At 39.4% G+C, this 18,434-nt stretch overlaps 1 protein-coding gene across 6 annotated transcripts in view; it reads left to right on the top strand.

The window, feature by feature from the left end:
• NUCB2 (nucleobindin 2) overlaps nt 1-18,434 on the top strand; it is a 70,331-nt gene that overhangs the window by 11,759 nt on the left and 40,138 nt on the right. For 3 of the 6 annotated variants that reach the window (XM_050755434.1, XM_050755433.1, XM_050755438.1), the window contains 2 exons: nt 5,230-5,384; nt 18,050-18,193. In XM_050755434.1, coding sequence (XP_050611391.1) covers nt 18,050-18,193 — 144 coding nt within the window. In that variant the 5' untranslated portion in view covers nt 5,230-5,384. Of the gene's footprint in view, nt 1-192; nt 370-3,635; nt 3,773-5,229; nt 5,385-18,049; nt 18,194-18,434 lie in introns of those variants that run through there. The other 3 variants (XM_050755435.1, XM_050755432.1, XM_050755436.1) reach the window with 3 other exon arrangements.

Raw genomic sequence — 18,434 nt, 5'->3', positions numbered from 1 at the left:
CTTTTTTTTTTTTTTTTTTTTTTTGAGACGGAGTCTCACTCTGTCATCCAGGCTAGAGTGCAGTGGCCCAATCTTGGCTCACTGCGACCTCCACCTCCTGGATTAAAGGGATTCTTCTGCCTCAGACCATCGAGTAGCTGGGATTACAGGGACCCACCACCACAGCCAGCTAATTTTTTGTATTTTTATTAGAGACAGGGTTTCACCGTGTTGGCCAGGCTGGTCTCGAACTCCTGACCTCAGGTAATCCACCCGCCTTGGCCTTCCAGAGTGCTGGGATTACCAGATGTGAGCCACCGTGCCTGGCCGACCCATCTTCTAAGAGTTGAATCTGTCTGTGTTGTGTTTACCTTTCTTTGCTCTCCCAAGGTACGTACATATTGTTCATATCACACATTTTGTATATATCCTTTCAGCATGCTTTTTGCCAAATTGGTTTGTACTCTGTGAAAAACAGTTGAGATAAAATGCACAATTAAGACAATTAGGGTACTTTTCAAAACACTATTAATTATGGGCACTAATATCAATAACATCAATTCAGATGTCTTTTTTGTTTTGGGGTATGTTATGAATCTCTGAACACATACTAAACTAATTTTGCGTTACTTAGAATAATATTGAAATTACTTTCCACTTTCTAAGGACCCTTTTGAAGGCTGGGGTCTACAAAATACCTTTTTGAGTACTGGGTTGCTGGCAGAATCAAGTGCAGGATTTAAAAATGTATTGAAAATAATCCTTTAGGCCAGGCATGGTGGCTAATGTCTGTAATCCCAGCACTTTGGGAGGCTGAGGCGGGTGGATCACTTGAGTCCAGGAGTTCGAGACCAACCTGGCCAACATAGTGAAACCCCATCTCTACTAAAAATACAAAAATTAGCCAGATGTGGTGGCGGGCACCTGTAATCCCAGCTACTTAGGAGGCTGAGGCAGGCTACTTGAACCCGAGAGGCAGAGGTTGCAGTGAGCCGAGATCGCGCTATTGCACTCCAGCCTGGGCAACTAGAGCAAAACTGTGTCTCAAAAACAAAACGAAAAACAGGCAACTAACCATTTCAAATAATTTATTCAAGGAAAAACTTCAATCATTTTAATTATTTTCAATCAAAACTTTTTTTTACAACCATGATGTGGTGAAAAGTATATTTAGTTAGAATTTCATGGCCAGATTCCAGTACAGGCTCTGCCAAATGAACTTGGCCAAAGTCAGTTAACTTCGTTCTGTATTTATAACCTTTTATAAAAGTAGGGCTGAATGAGATTACAGTAGTCCTCCTTTATCCTAGAGGGATATGTTCCAAGGGTCCCAATGGATGCCTGAAACTACAGATAGTACCAAGCCTTATATACACTATGTTTTTTGCTATACATATATAATAATAAAATGAATAAACAATAATAATACACTGTAATCAAAGTTATATGAATGTGATCTTTCAAAATATCTTGTTTTACCTCAGGTAATTGAAATTGCAGAAAGTGAAATCGCAGATTAGGGAGGACTACTGTACCTCCAAGATTATTTCTGATCTTAGAATTCTCTGATTCTAAAATCCTAAAGCAGCCTAATAGAAGTTCAGATAGTAGTTACTTGATTTTATTTTTGGCAGAGCCTTTTTTTTTTTTTTTTTTTTTTTTTTTTTTTGAGACAGGGCCTTGCTCTGTTGCCCAGGCTGGCTGGAGTGCAGTGGTGTGATCATGGCTTACTGCAGCCTGGAACTGCCAGGCTCAAGTGATCCTCCTACCTCAGTCTCCTGAGTAGCTAGGACTAAAGGCGCATGCCACCACACCCTGCTCATTTTTATTTTTTATTTTTTGTAGAGAAGAGGCCTCACCATGTTGTCCAGGCTGGTCTCAAACTTCTAGGCTCAAGCAATCTGCCCGCCTCGGCCTCCCAAAGTGCTGGAATTACAGGTGTGAGCCACTACACCTGGCCTTGGCAGATTTTTTTTTTTTTTTTGGCAGTGTATTTTAATTATCTGAAGTACAGCATATGTAAATAATAAAGAGATTATAATTTTAATAATATGTTTATTGAGTGATACAGATCTGTTTTTCATAAGCCTATAATCTAGGATACTCCAACCCATTGTTAAGACTGGAAAAAAGGGCCGGGCGCGGTGGCTCAAGCCTGTAATCCCAGCACTTTGGGAGGCCGAGACGGGCGGATCACGAGGTCAGGAGATCGAGACCATCCTGGTTAACCCGGTGAAACCCCGTCTCTACTAAAAAATACAAAAAACTAGCCGGGCGAGGTGGCGGGCGCCTGTAGTCCCAGCTACTCGGGAGGCTGAGGCAGGAGAATGGCGTAAACCCGGGAGGTGGGGCTTGCGGTGAGCTGAGATCCGGCCACTGTACTCCAGCCTGGGCGACACAGAGAGACTCCGTCTCAAAAAAAAAAAAAAAAAAAAAAAAAAAAAAAAAGACTGGAAAAAAGGAGATAAAATAGTGTTTCCTTGATGAGTGTCCTTTTTTACAGATGTAGACAACAGAGGCTCTAAGATCTATACTAATGTCTTGGTCAGGGAAAAGCTGTAGTCCAGCTCAGCTGGTCATACACTTGATATTTTATTTGAACCTCACTTTCCCATTGACTTTCATTTTCAAAGGGAAAATGGAGGTGAGCACCAGGCTATCTGTGGCCCTTGACACTGGTGCCATGGAGAAACTCAAAAGCCATTTATTTTTCTTCACCCTACCCTGTTTTATTGTTAGATTTGTAACACTGATAGTAAGAAGAAGCAATCCACATTTCCTAGCACAAGATAGTGCCTTAGAGAAGGAAGCCTGAGTCTCTTGCTACAGTTCTGATTTAAGATTGGAAGGAAGAGATTATGTTGGATGCATTGCTTTCATTGGCCTATAACTGCATCAGGACTTTGGTTTTGGCAGTGTTCAGAGAAGAGCTCTAATGTGGCCTTTCAAAAATGACTGTAAGGCCAGGCATGATGACTCGCGCCTGTAATTCTAGGCTTTGGGAGGCTAAGGTGAGCAGATCACTTAGCTCACAGGTTTGAGACCAGCCTGGGCAACATGGTGAAAGCCCATCTCTACCAAAAATATTAAAAACTAGCCAGGCGTGGTGGTGTGTGCCTGTAGTCCCAGCTCCTCTGGAGGCTGAGGTGGAAGGATGGCTTGAGTCTGGGAGGTGGAGGTGTTTTTTTATTTTTTATTTTTTATTTTTTTGAGATGGAGTCTCGCTCTATCACCCAGGCTGGAGTGCAGTGGCGCAATCTCGGCTCATTGCAAGTTCCGCCTCTCAGGTTCAGGTGATTCTCCTGCCTTAGCCTCCCTAGTAGCTGGGACTACAGGCGCCCGCCACTACGCCCGGCTAATTTTTTGTATTTTTAGTGGAGACGGAGTTTCACCACGTTAGCCAGGATGGTCTTGATCTCCTGACCTTGTGATCCGCCCACCTCGGCCTCCCAAAGTGCTGGGATTACAGGCGTGAGCCACCGCACCGAGGTGGAGGTTTTAATGAGCCGAGATAGCGCCACTGCACTCCAGCCTGGGTGATAGAGTCAGACCCTGTCTCAAAAAACAAAAACAAAAACAAAAACTAAAACGACTTTTAAAGTTGTATGTCAAACTGGTCTTGCTTGCTTTTTGTTTTGTTTTTTTACTTTTTTTTTTTTTTTTTTCTTTTAAGACAGGGTCTTTCTCTGTCATCCAGGCTGGAGTACAGTGGTATGAATGGCTCCCTGCAGCCTCGATCTCTTGGGCTCAAGCAATCCTCCCATCTCAGCTTCCTGAGTAGCTGGGACTACAGGTACACACCACCACACCCAGCTAATTTTTTGATTTTTTTTGTGGAGGCGGGGTTTCACCATGTTGCCCGGGCTTGTTTTGAACTCCTGCGCTCAAGTGATCCACCCGCCTCAGCCTTTCAAAGTGCTGGGATTATAGGTGTGAGCCACCACGCCCAACCTGGTCTTGCTTTTTAAGTTCTACCACTTTGGGTGTTTACAGAACAGATTTTCATATTTCTTTGTGTTTCCTTTTCAAGACAAGAAAGGCATTAATATTTATTGAGCAATTACCATTGTCGTGCACTGTGCTGGTTACTTTGTATTCATTCTTATTTTCCTCCCATCAACAAACCTGTGAAGAGGTATGAGCTCAATTTTCTAGGTAGGAAAATCAAGACTCAGAGGCAAGAAGTAGCTTGCAAGTAAATAGGGGAAGTTAGGATTTAATCTGCTGTTTGCGTGTTTATTTTTTACCATGTTGTGTCAATAAAAATCATATACCTTTCCAAAATACAACATGCATATGATTACTCTCCTGCATAGATTATATTATGTTAAATATACCATATATAAGAAAAGAAATACCTGTGTCCTTAAAATTTGAAAATATTTTATTTGCTTTTTTTAACAGACTACTTAGAAATAACTGCTTATGTTCACTAACGAGTTTGCACATGAGCTGCTTTGTGTTTTACATGTTATTTGATGGAGTTTCAAAAAAGAATTTGAGATATTTCATCTTATTATTGATCTCTGTGGCAAACTAGGAACAAAGTTAATTTTTTTAAAGTGGTGGTAAGAGTAAAGAAAAATTCCAGTTAAGGATTTAACAGGAAAAGTTGCCCTATATCTTGAAGTCTCATTGCTGAAAAAAATAAGTTTTTAATCTGAATTCCTCTTAGTTATTCAGGAGGGGAGGAATACAGTAAAATTGGGGAATAATAAATCAATATCTTTTTTTTTTTTTCCAAGACAGATTCTCACTCTGTCACCCAAGTTAGAGTGCAGTGGCATCATTTCGGTTCACTGCAACCTCCCTTTCCCAGGTTCAAGCGATTCTTGTGCCTAAGCCTCTTAAATAGCTGGAACTACAGGCACCTGCCACTGTGCCCGACTAATTTTTGTTTTTGTTTAGTAGAGATGGGGTTTCACCACATTGGGCAGGCTGATCTTGAACTCCTGACCTCAGGTGATCTCTCCTCCTTGGCCTCCCAAAGTGCTGGGATTACAAGCAGGAGCTACCGTGCCTGGCCAACATCTTTGTTTATTCTGGTTTTGATTCTGTTTATTTCACGTATCTTTCTCCCTTCCTTACTGGAATATGATATAATTTAGTCTCCTTCCACATCATAAAAATTTGGCACTTTTCACATTATGTGACAAATGCATACATTATCATGTACCGTTACCACTGTAAAAAGTCTAAATTTTGTAATTTTGTGTCTTTTTATTTGTTTTTATTTTTTTTTACATTTAGAACGTGTTACGAGTCAGTTTTTAGTGAAAAAACATTGGGCTAGGAGCCAAGACCCATCTCTTCACTATTTTGGTATTGTGCAAGTCATCTTATCTCTCCGGACCTCAGTTGTCTCATCTCTAAAAAGGAGATAAAAATTATTTACCTGCCTGAACGTAAGTACTCAAGAATTGTATTTGGTTGCAAAGAAAAATGACTACCACTACCACCACCACCAAAATACAAAAAAGGAAAAACCAAAAACGGACTCACAGATGGCTTAAACATGCAACATTTACTTTCTTATATAAAATAATAATTGAAATAGAACTCTAGGATGGGTATAGTGGCTTTATAAAGTCATCAGAGACTTAAGCTTCTTTCAGTTCTTTTATCAGTGATCCCTAAGATGTTCTTGTAGCACTGGTTCTTGTAAGTCCAAGATAGCTGCCAGAGTTCTAACCATCACTGTCCTGTTCCAGGCAGCAAAGCATAGGCGAAGAAAGATGCATCCTCTTCCTTTAAGGAGAATTCCGGAACCAAGGCTGAGGCTATAAGAAAACAGGGAAATGTAGCTGAATGCATGGCTGCTCTCTTTAAAACTGGGCGTTTGTTACTGAGAAGGAAGGAAAGATTTGGATATTGGCAAGCAAATAGAAGTCTCTGCCATGATATGAATCTTTTTATCTTTCAGCTCTGAAATCTGTAATCTGTGATAACCACTCATAGAAGCTTCTGTAATTTGCCATGGCAGAAATTTAAGTCTGACTATTAACTACAGAAGGAAATAATCGTCATCTAATAAATTGTGTTTCTGTTTTTACTGTTAGCCCTTAATTCATTGTAGAAGCCTTTCTGTCTTATTTGTATGTTTGTTCTGGTTATTTTTAAAAATTACCCATAAATGCTGAATAGATGGTTGTTGTACATTTTATGGTTGTGTTAAAAAGAGCTAACATTTATTGAGCTACTTGCTGTAAGCAAGGCACTAAAATGACAGAGGTAAGTTATCCCAAGGGTATCACATAACTAATCATCAGGAAGTAAATTTATATTGAAAGTAAATATAATTCATCTCAAGATACATTTCACCTCATGGTCACATGAGGAACACTTGCCTTCCTTGCTAGCTAAAAGTAGTTTGTTCTTTTTCTTTCTCCTTCTTCTTTTTTAACTACTTAACTGTTAGTTCTCTTGAAATTTTCTTACTACTAGTTCTTGCTTAACTTATGTAGCCACACCAATATTTTATTTCCTCCCAGACTTTTTTTTTGTTGTTGAGATGGAGTCTTACTCTTTCACCCAGGCTGGAGTGCAATGGCATGATCTCTGCTCACTGCATCCTCCACTTCCCATGTACAAGCAATTCTCCTGCCTCAGCCTCCTGAGTAGCTGGGACTACAGGCATCCACCACCACGCAACTAATTTTTGTATTTTTAGTAGAGATGGGGTCTCACCCTGTTGGCCAGGCTGGTCTCGAACTCCTGACCTCAGGTGATCTGCCCGCCTCAGCCTCCCAAAGTGCTGGGATTATAGACAGGAGTGAGCCACTGCGCCCGGCCCTTTCCAGACTTTTCTTGGTGAATGTTATATAAATATAATATTTAATGTATGTATTTATAATATATAATATTTATAATATATAGTATATAAATATACCCTATACTTGTCATGCAAAATGGTTCAATTGTCATTGTTTCTATTTCAAAAAGTAAACTGAAATAAATAGCTTTGAGAGAAAGAAATTCAGGGAATGGAAATTAGAGTGAGAAAGATTCTAAAGATTCAGTCAATCTTTTAGAGTTTTTAGAAGGGAGACAGTAAGTTAAGATTTTATTTCTACACAGTATATTTGTATTTTTGAAAGTTTTTACATTTTTTGGTTGTATTAGGTAGGCACAAACTACAGTAATTCTTTTGCTGCTAGTGCTGCAGTTTCCTTTTTTCTGATCTAGACTCGTTGACCTCAAATAAACAAAATAATCAGGAGACTTGTGACCATAAAAACAACCCAGTTTTGTTTTTAAGAGACATTTAACATTATAAATCACCTGACTGAGAATGTCTGTTTGGTGAATACCATTTTCATGACTTTTAAATTTTTTTAACTAACAGAAAAGGATCATGCTATGCATTATTTTGTAAGCAGCATTTTAAAAATTGCGATTGTATTTAATAGCTTATCTTCCTCACTAGATTGAAGCCCTGTGAGGGTAAGGACTATGTCGATCTCACTTACCTTTGTCTTCTAGTATAGTATCTGGTACCATAGTCATTACTTAATACATAAATATTAGTTTAGTTTTGTTTTTAGAAACAAAGTCTCAATACATACATACATACATACTTACTTATAATAGGTTAAAGGAAACATTCTTCAATTCAGCCTTTAATTGAAAAGGAAGAGGGGCAAAAGAAGAGGATTGAGGAAGATGGAAAAAGATACGTAAAGGAGGCACGGCACGGTGGCTCACGCCTGTAATCCCAGCACTTTGGGAGGCTGAGGCGGGCGGATCACGAGGTCAAGACATCAAGACTAGCCTGGCTAACATGGTGAAACCCCGTCTCTACTAAAAAAAAGTACAAAAAATTAGCTGGGTGTGGTGGCACGCGCCTGTAGTCCCAGCTACTTAGGAGGCTGAGGCAGGAGAATTGCTTGAACCTGGGAGGCAGAGTTTGCAGTGAGCCAAGATTGCAGTGCTGCAATCTAGCCTGGGCAACAGAGCGAGACTCTCTCTCAAAAAAAAAAAAAAAAAAAAAAAAAGATACATAATAAAGGAGAAATGGACTACTTCCAAGAAAAGAGAAAATCTTCGGTTTTCTGTACTTTTCAACCCGGTTATCTATGGTAATTCTTTTTAACCACTTCCAGGATATCTTGCCCAACAATCAAAACAGGAAACCATCACACACACACACATGCACACGCACACGCACATGCACACACATGCGCATGCACACATACACACACACTAAGCAAACTTAGTCTTTATAACTACTGGTATAAATCAGTAGCTAAGAAATGTGCCTCTGTGTTTGAATGGACATTTTATTTTTTGAGACATGTTCTCACTCTGTCACCCTGGCTAGAGTGCTGCCAGGCTCCAGTGATCCTCCCACCTCATCCCCCACCAAGTAGCTGGGACTACAGGCGTGTGCCACCATGCCCAACTAATTTTTGTATTTTTTGTAGAGACAGAGGTTTCACCATATTGCTCAGGGTGGTCTTGAACTCCTGGGCTCAAGGAATTCACCCTCCTTGTCCTCACAAAGTACTAGGATTATAGGCATGAACCTCTGTGCCCAGCAGAATAGAAATTTTGACTTGGTTGAGACAGGGGAAGAGATTAGCTTTCTTTTAGGACTTTAAAATTTAAGGAAATTATATCTACTGAATACTAAGAGAAGCTTAAGAACTGCTTACTTTGCAATTTTACCTGAGGCTCTGATGCTTTTGGGGTCAGTGCCTCCCATTCTGTCTTGAGATGACTACAAAATTTAGAATTTCACACCATCCTACTTTAGAGAGTAAATTATCAGCCTGTCCTGGTTTGGATGAGTCTACTGTTTCAGTCTGGTTCAGCCCAGTATCTCCTCTTTAGGTCCGTATCTCTCTTATGAAAGAAGAGGGTGATAAAGGAAAGGAGAAGGTCATTCTTACTGACCTGATAGTGGAAGAAAAGTAGGTTAGTCCCCCTTCTTCCCGTTGCCTGTCCTTATTACTCATCTTTCTTTCTTCTATATGGATATTTGTATATTTTCTCATTCATGAAAATCTGTAAACCTAGTAAATTTACTGTTATTCCTTTAATGCAGACACATTTGACATCTTGGCATTTAAAGAGATTTTTGTGTCATTTTTTTTGCCTAATGTGCTGGAATACTTAACTTTTTTTTTTTTTTAAATGCAGTTGGTGTTTATTGAGGCCTTATTAAGTAGAGTTAAGTGTTTAAATTAATTGTCCTAGTTATGTCTAGAATAAGCACTAACAGATTAGAAACGAGTGGAAAACATTCTCCATCAATCAAAAATAAATTTAAAAGGTGAGAGAGGCAGGATAAATAGAAAGCCCCACCAGCCTGAGCAACATAATGAAACCGCATCTCTACCCAAAAAAAAAAAAAATCACCGTGCATGGTGGCTTGCTTGCGGGCCCAGCTACCTGAGAAGCTGAGGCAAGAGGATCTCTTGAGCCCAAGAAATCAAACTTGCAGTGAGCTGTGAGCTTACCACTGCAGTTCAGCCTGGGCGGCAGAATGAGAACCTGTCTCAAAAAACAAAAAAACGAAAAAACGCTATAGAAGGTGGTAGATTTAAAAATCAAGATAGGGTATTAAGGTTGGGCATGGTGGCTCACGCCTGTAATCCCAGCACTTTGGGAGGCTGAGGTGGGCAGATTGGTTGAGGTTAGGAATTCGAGACCAGCCTGGCCAACATGACAAAACCCTGTCTGTACTAAAAATACAAAAAATTAGCCGAGCATGGTGGTGCACGCCTGTAGTCCTAGCTACTCAGGAAGCTGAGGCAGGAGAATCGCTTGAACCTGGGAGGTGAAGGTTGCAGTGAGCCAAGATTGCACCACTGCATTCCAGCCTGGGCAACAGAGTGAAACTCCATCTCAAAAAGGAAAAAAAAAAGATATGTTATTAAATCAACTTTAAGGGCAGGGCACATTGGCTCACTCCTGTAATCCCAGCACTTTGGGAGGCCAAGGTGGGGAGATTGCTTGAGGTCAGGAGTTTGAGACCAGCCTGGCCAACATGGTGAAACCCAATCTCTACTAAAAATACAAAAATTAGCTGGTGTGGTGGTACACACCTGTAATCCCAGCTACTCAGGAGGCTGAGGCAGGAATTGCTTGAACCCGGGAGGTGGAGGTTGCAGTGATCTGAGATTGCGGCACTGCACTCCAGCACGGGCAATAGAGTGAGACTCTGTCTCAAAAAACAAAAACCAAAAATGGCTTGAAGAAATCACCATTCCTCTCTCTGGTAGAGAGAACAGTGTTGTATGGGAAAACACAAAGGGTAACAATTCAAGAAAGTGTTTAAAAAGACTTGGACTACAAAGGTGAAGAAGTCCTTAGAATACCTTAATCAATTTATTTTGTTTAATTTCTTTATGTGTGTGTAAAAATGATGTGAGAAAAATCTATGATATGCCTAAAAATACTTTCAGCAAACATAAAATAGAATTGTAAGTGATAAATCACAGTGGTATAGTTTAATTGACAGCATTTTTTTCTGTATAGTATACAATGGTGTGTCTTAATATTGATAGAATCTTTTATCCCACCCTGGGGTCTCTGTCACCCAGACTGGAGTACAGTGGCACAATCATAGCTCCCTACAGTCTAGAACTCCTGGGTTCAAGCAATCTTCTCACCTCAGCTTCCTGAGTAGCTGGAATTACAGGTGCGAGCCACTGCACCCAGCCCAATAGAATCTTAAAGCCTATTTATTTTATCTTCTCCTCCTCCTCCTCCTCCTCCTCCTCCTCCTCCTCCCCCCTTCTTCTTCTTCCTTCTTTCTTCTTCTTTTTCTTTCTTTCTTTATTATTTTTTTTTTATTGAGACAGAGTCTCTCTCTGTTGCCCAGACTGGAGTGCAGTGGCACAGTCTTGGTTCACTGCAACCTCCGCCTCCCAGGTTCAAGCCATTCTCCTGCCTCAGCCTCCCGAATAGCTGGGACTACAGGCGTGCACCACCACTCCGGGCTAATTTTCATATTTTTAGTAGAGACGAGGGTTTCGCCATGTTGGCCAGGCTGGTTGCAAACTCCTCACCTAAGGTGATCTACTCACTTCAGCCTCCCAAAGTGTTGGGATTACAGGCGTGAGCCACCGTGCCTGGCCCTTAAAGTCTATTTAATAACATAACTTTTTTTTTTTTTTTTTTTGAGATGGGTTTTCACTCTGTTGCCCAGTCTGGAATGCAGTGGTGCAATCCAGCTCACTGCAACCTTCATCTCCCAGGTTCAGGCGCTTCTCCTGCCTCAGCCTTCTGAGTAATTAGGACTACAGGCATGCACCACCATGCCTGGCTAATTTTTTGTAATTTTTAGTAGAGACAGGGTTCCATCATGTTGGCCAGGTTGGTCTTGAACTCCTAACCTCAACCAATCTGCCCGCCTTGGCCTCCCAAAGTGCTGGCATTACAGGTGTGAGCCACCACGCCTGGCCTCTTCTTACCCTTTTGCCAGAGATTTTCTTCCAAGCCCCCTCTACTAATTTTACAAGCTTGGTGTTGGTGCTTTCTTCATCTTATCAGAAGACGATGACAGGAAGTTTTCAGATTCATATTCTTTCCTCAGACTCTTCTTAAATGATTTGTTGATGAAGACCTGGAGGACTGGCCTTCATGAATCACACCAACTTGTATTACTTTTCAGGCAACATATTCTTTATTGAGATACGCACTCTCAGAATGTATCAAGAACTAAACTAATAAACACACTTGTCAGGTTATGTAGGGCTCATCAACATTCAAATCAGATTTAGCTACTCTTCCTTTAGCTCAGCCACCATCCATCAACCCCCTACTTCTTAAAAATGCTTAATATAACATCTTGGGGGAGATCATTTTATAATTTAATGTTTAATATGGCAACAACTTTTGGCTGTAGGCATTTACAGCAATGTTACAGTGATTTGTTATTTTCTGACCATTCTTGTATCAATCTCTTTACCACTTTTAGCATTAATGTAGATTTTGAGGCATGTAAAAGAACATCAGGATGTTGTCGGAATTTCCTGTTGACTAAACTCAGCTTTGTTTTTTTCCTTAAACTATACTTTGCTGGAAGTTTTGCAGCTTCTATTCAGTAATTTTAGGAAGTTTCTGACAAATTGACATTTGCATGAGTCCATCAATTCAGCCTCATGTTCCTTCAGTTTTTTTTATTTATTGGAGGCATCGTTGGTTTCTGCTGTCTTCGTCTGCATTGTTTGGCTGCTGATAGGTAATCCTGTTGTGTTTTACTAACAAAACGTAACATGGCTTTGTCTCCTTGCAGGTATCTTCCTGTCTAAAGTCAGGTAAAGCACTTAGTTCTTCCTCTATAAGAAAAAGTAAACTTGCTGTTATTCCCCTAATATCAAGTATTTGCTTCACTAACATCAGCTGCTTTGTTTCTGTGCTTACAAAATAACTTTTCATTTTAATGCCCAATCACAGCTTAATCTTTGTGAAGATATTTACAATGACAAGCACCAACAATGCAAAAACTCAATCTGAAGTTATGACAATAATAATAACTATAATAAAGTTCATGCATATACACATAACAAAGACTATGTTGCTGTTGCTATGTGGCCAATTATAATTTTCATATTCCATTAATTGAGGCTGGGTGTAGTAGCTTATGCCTCTAATCCCAGCACTTTGGGAGGCTAAGGCAAGAGGATCGCTTGAGCCCAAGAGTTTGAGACTGGCCTGGGCAACATGTTGAGACCCTGTCTCAAAAAACAGTAAAAAAATTATACTAATATGGTTAGGATATAAAGGTCAGTCATTAGACAAAAGGTTAAATTTACCGTAAAGCTAGAAAATCTTAAATTTATGTATACCTAATATTTGAATAAAAATTAACAGAATTATAAGGAAAAACAGACAAAATCATGATGTAAGATTTTCACATGCTTTTCTAGTGATTGTAGAACAAGCAAACAAAAATCATTAAGAACATAGAAAATGGGATAATTTTGAAAAATTATAAACATGACTAGAAGGTTAATAGTGGTTCATAAATTATATTTTTAAAATTTTTCACATTTTATAAGCTTGGATTTTTTTTGCTCTATTTTCACTCTTTTTTAAAAAATTGAAATATGACTTATGTATCATACAATTCTCTCTTTTACAGTGTACAATTCACTGTTTTTTAGTATATTCATAAGGTTATGCAACCATCTCAATGATTTAATTTTAGAATATTTTCATCACCCCAAAAAGGAACCCTGTACCCATTTAGCACTTGTTTCTCATTTTCCCCTGCCTCCACCAGCAACCCTCAACAACCTGTCATCTGCTTTCTTTCTCTGTGGATTTGCCTATTTTCAACATTTATATAAATTGAATCATAATATGTGTCTTCTTGTTTCTGGCTGTATTTACTATTAATCAGTTCTGTTGTATTTTATTTTTAAACAGACTTCTCCTTAAAAATATCAGTCTTGGCCGGGCATGGTGGCTCACGCCTGTAATCCCAGCACTTTGGGAGGCCAAGGCGGGCAGATCACGAGGTCAGGAGTTTGAGACCAACCTGACCAACATAGTGAAACCCATCTCTACTAAAAATACAAAAATTAGCCAGGCATGGTGGCGCACACTTGTAGTCCCAGCTACTCAAGAGGCTAAGGCAGGAGAATCGCTTGAACCTGGGAGGCAGAGGTTGTGGTGACCTGAGATCACGCCACTGCACTCCAGCCTAGGCAACAGAGTAAGACTCTGTCTCAAAAAAAAAAAAAGAAAAAAAAATCAATCTTCTGGGCCAGGCACTGTGGCTCATGCCTGTCTGTAATCCCTGCACTTTGGGAGGCTGAGGCGGGCAGATCAGGAGTTCAAGACCAGCCTGGCCAACATGGTGAAATTCTGTCTCTACTAAAAATACAAAAACTAGCCGGGTGTGGTGGCCTACACCTGTAATCCCAGCTACTCTGGAGGCTGAGGCAGGGTAATCACTTGAACCCGGGAGGCAGAGGTTGCAGTGAGGCAAGATCATGCTACTGTACTCCAGCCTGGGTGGCAGAGTAAGACTGCATTAAAAAAAAAAAAAAAAATCAGTCTTTTGTCCTTTAAAATTATCAAAAAGTGAAAGTTTTTGGCTTTGAAATGGCGGTCCCAATTCATTGTCCTCTTTCTTGCAAAAGTTAAAAATAAATGCAACTTGAATGAAATGTAAGTCTGACAATCTCTAAACCTAAAATCAAGGAGGAGCTTTGTTTCTGCTTCCACAGAAGCAAATTCTCAGTTTGATTAGAGAGGATAATGTTCCGTATTTTGTTTCCAAAGTGTGAAACTTTCCTGGCTTTATATCATTTTTATTGTGTCTAGATATGAACTTTCTTTGCTAGTTGATTTTCCTTGTTGTTAATCCTTGTATCTCAGCACCCAGGCCTGCCACTTGCTTTACCAATATAATTTTAAGCTAGCTGAATAAGCAATATTTAGTTTAAAGGCATTTACAAGTCATATAACTTAATCATTTTAAATGAATGGTTGAGTGCAAGCAACTTTTCTTCTTTTTTTTTTTTTTTAAGTATTTCTGATTAGGTAACGGGAAAGATCTGTACTCAGAAGAATAAATAGATAATATAATTTAAGTACTTAAGTAATACTAAGTTCAAGTTAAATTCTCTTATTTAAATTTTTTTTTAATTTTTATAAATGAGGGAACTAAAGTGGGAAAAGTTAATTGACTAACCTGTGATCACATAGCAAGTAAGTGGTGCAGCTGGAATTAGAATACAGACCTAAATTTAGTTCTGCCTTACTGCTTGGTATAAAACCCACTTTCTATTTCTCTTTTTTCCCACTTTCTGTTTTTTAAGGATCCAAGTTTACCTTTGAGATGGGCATTCTCTTTGTCTCTCATTGTAGGTGAGGTTGGTAAATAATAGAGCAAAGGGAGGCAGTATGTTCTAGGGCAGTGGTTTTCAAATGTTGGCATGTATCAGAATCACCTCTGGGGCTTATTAAAACACAGATTGTGAGGCCCCCTATACCCAGAGCCTCTTATTTAGAAAATATGGAGTAGGCCTTGAGAATTTGCATTTCTAACAAATTCCCAGGTGATGCCAATGCTGCTGTCCCAGGGACCATACTTTGAGAACCACTCCTGGAAAGCCAGCATAGGCTTTGGAGTCAGTCACCCCCAGGTCTACACTCTGGCTGTGTGACTGACTGCTGTGTGAACTAGAAGTGATATGTCTCAGTTTCTTGTACTTTGAAATGGGGATAATAATATTGACTTCACAGAGTCATTGTAAGAGTTGATGTGTTAATATTTTTTAAAAGTTTAGCATACTGCTTGGTACATAGTAAACATTCAATAGATGGTTTCTGTTGTTATTTATAATAAAGCTTAGGGATCAATTAAATCTTTAGGAACCATAAATTCAGTTAAGAGTTTTAAAGTAGTTTCTCAGAAACTTTTTGTGACTTTGTAGCTTCAAGATATTGTCAGAGGCTAGGTGCAGTGGCTCATGCCTGTAATTTCAGCACTTTGGGAGGCCGAGGTGGGTGGATCATCTGAGGTCAGGAGTTCGAGATCAGCCTTGCCAACATAGTGAAACCCTGTCTCTACTAAAAATACAAAAAAAACTCACTACAGGTGGTGAGTACCTGTAGTCCCAGCTACTCAGGAGGCTGAGGCAGGAGAATTGCTGAACCTGGGAGACGGAGGTTGCAGTGAGCCAAAATCGGGCTATTGCACTCCAGCCTGGGCGACAGAGCGAGACTCTGTCTCAAAAAAAAAAAAAAAAAAATTGTTGTCAGGTGTTGTTAGGACACACACACACACACACTCATGTATACAAACACATTCTCTTGACTTTTCTTCTTCTTTATGGTAGACTTGGCAGAAGAGGAGAGCAGCAGAAGTGACAAAAACACATGGAAGAATATGGAAAAATTAGAACCCTCATATATAAGTGGTGAGAATGTAAAATGGTATAGCTACTTTGGAAAACAGTTTGGCAGTTCCTCAAAAAGTTAAACTTAGAGTTACCAAACGGACTCAGCGATTCTACTCCTAGTTCTATAACCAAAAGAATTGAAAACCTGTTAACACAGTAACTTGAACACAAATGTTCACTGAAGTATTATTCAAAACTGCCTGAAAGAAACAATCCAAATGTCCATAAATTCATGAATGGATAAACAAATGTGGCATATCTATACAATAGACTATCTATTCAGCTATAAAAAAGAAATAGGCCGGGCGCGGTGGCTCACGCCTGTAATCCCAGCACTTTGGGAGGCCGAGGTGGGCGGATCACAAGGTCAGGAGATCGAGACCACGGTGAAACCCCGTCTCTACTAAAAATACAAAAAATTAGCCGGGCGCGGTTGTGGGCGCCTGTAATCCCAGCTACTCAGGAGGCTGAGGCAGGAGAATGGCGTGAACCCGGGAGGCGGAGCTTGCAGTGAGCCGAGATCGCGCCACTGCACTCCAGCCTGGGCGACAGAGCGAGACTCCGTCTCAAAAAAAAAAAAAAAAAAAAGAAATAAAGTCCTGATACTTGTTACAATGTGGTTATACCTGGAAACATACTGCTAAGTGATAAAAGGCAGACACGAAAGGCTACATATTGCATAATTCCATTTATATGAAATGACCAAAATAAGCAAATCTATACAGCTAGAAAGTAAATTAGTGGTTGCCAGGGGATGGGAAAAAAGGGTAACAGTGAGTGACTGCTAATGGTTATAGGGTTTCTTTTTGAGATGATGAAAATATTTTAAAATTAGATAGTAGAGATGGTTGCACAGCCTTTTGAATATTCTAGAAAACACTGAATAGTATAATTTAAAACATTTTATGGCTTATGAGTTATATCTCAAAAAACCCGAAATGCACACTTATGTATGTGTGGACATGAAGCATGAATGAGGAATAAACCTTTTTTGTTATTACAAGTATTTGTGGGGAAGAGGAGGTGATTCATAGTGAGGTGACATTCTGTGAAGTATACTACCCTATTAGAGATTCTAGTATCCTAGAGAAGAGTGGATCTCAGGTTTTAGTATACATAGGAACCCCCTGGACCCCCCTGTTTGTTAAAACAGGTTCCTGGCCCCCACCCCAGAGGTTTTGGGTACAGCCTGAGAATTTGCATTTCTGATGTGCTTTCAGATGATCTGATTTTGTAAGATTGAGAACTAAACTTTGGGTAGCATCTTTATAGATTAGACATTATCCTATACTTAAATGGGTGAATTTTATGACATGTGAAGTATATCTCAATAAAGATGCTTAAAAAAATGGGTATAAAGATAGTAAAATGTGAGTTTTAGTGGTTTGTTAATGGCAAGACAATGCTCTGTAAGGGAATTGGTTTAATAATTAATTTCTTCATTTGTAAAATGTGTCACTCTCCTGTGTATGTGCCATCTAGGGCTGTGGTGAAAATGGGGTTATGTGTTCTTTTCCAAATGGTATTTTGTGGGTAAAATGTGTTGCCTTTAAAAAAAAAAAAAAAAAAAAAAAAAAGGCCATGGCTACATTGAAGCTTTTGTAATTAACCAAATGTTTTCTTATAGTGTAAAAACAGTATAGGCAGGGTGCAGTGGCTCATGCCTGTAATCTTAGCACTTTGGGAGGCCGAGGCGGGTGGATCACCTGAGGTCGGGAGTTCGAGACCATTCCTGACCAACGTGGAGAAACCCCCGTCTCTACTAAAAATACAAAATTAGCCAGGCGTGATAGTGCATGCCTGTAATCCCAGCTGCTCGGGAGGCTGAGGCAGGAGAATCCCTTGAACCCAGGAGGCGGAGGTTGTGGTGAGCCGAGATCATACCGTTACACTCCAGCCTGGGCAACAAGCGCGAACTCCATCTCAAAAAAACAAACAAACAAACAAAAAACAGTATAAACTTTAAAATATTGTATTCTGTCTTTTTAATTTTGGCTACAAAAACATTTCACCCTTGATTTTCTTTAGTGATTTATTTTAAGCATTAATTTTGACAAGTTATAATCTATTTTTTCCCTTTCCTATGATTTTTTTGTTTTATTAAACCTCTTGAGATTAAATATATGATTGTGACATTTGGAATGCTTGTATATAGTGTTAAAACATCTTTTCATGACTTTACCATAATTATTTCTTTATTTCAGATGAGGTGGAGGACCATCCTGCTACAGTATTGCTTTCTCTTGATTACATGTCTACTTACTGCTCTTGAAGCTGTGCCTATAGACATAGACAAGACAAAAGTACAAAATATTCACCCTGTGGAAAGTGCAAAGATAGAACCACCAGTAAGTGACATGAAGTGAAATAGGAGGAATTATAACTAGATGAAATGAATTATAATTATAACTAAATGAGGTAAAATGAGGTGAAATTATAATTAAATGAAATGGGAGGAATTATAATGAAAATATTGGTAATATTTATGACTTATAAAATTGTACACTTGGAAACTATTTCTGAAATAGCAGTGAAAAGAGTATTGGACAAGCATATGCTGCTTACCCTTAGACAATATTTATTTAATAT

This window comes from Macaca thibetana, chromosome 14, assembly GCF_024542745.1.
Source record: "Macaca thibetana thibetana isolate TM-01 chromosome 14, ASM2454274v1, whole genome shotgun sequence".
NCBI lineage: Eukaryota > Metazoa > Chordata > Mammalia > Primates > Cercopithecidae > Macaca > Macaca thibetana.
Note: the sequence above shows the minus strand (reverse complement) of the source record. Positions and strands in the feature narration are given on the sequence as shown.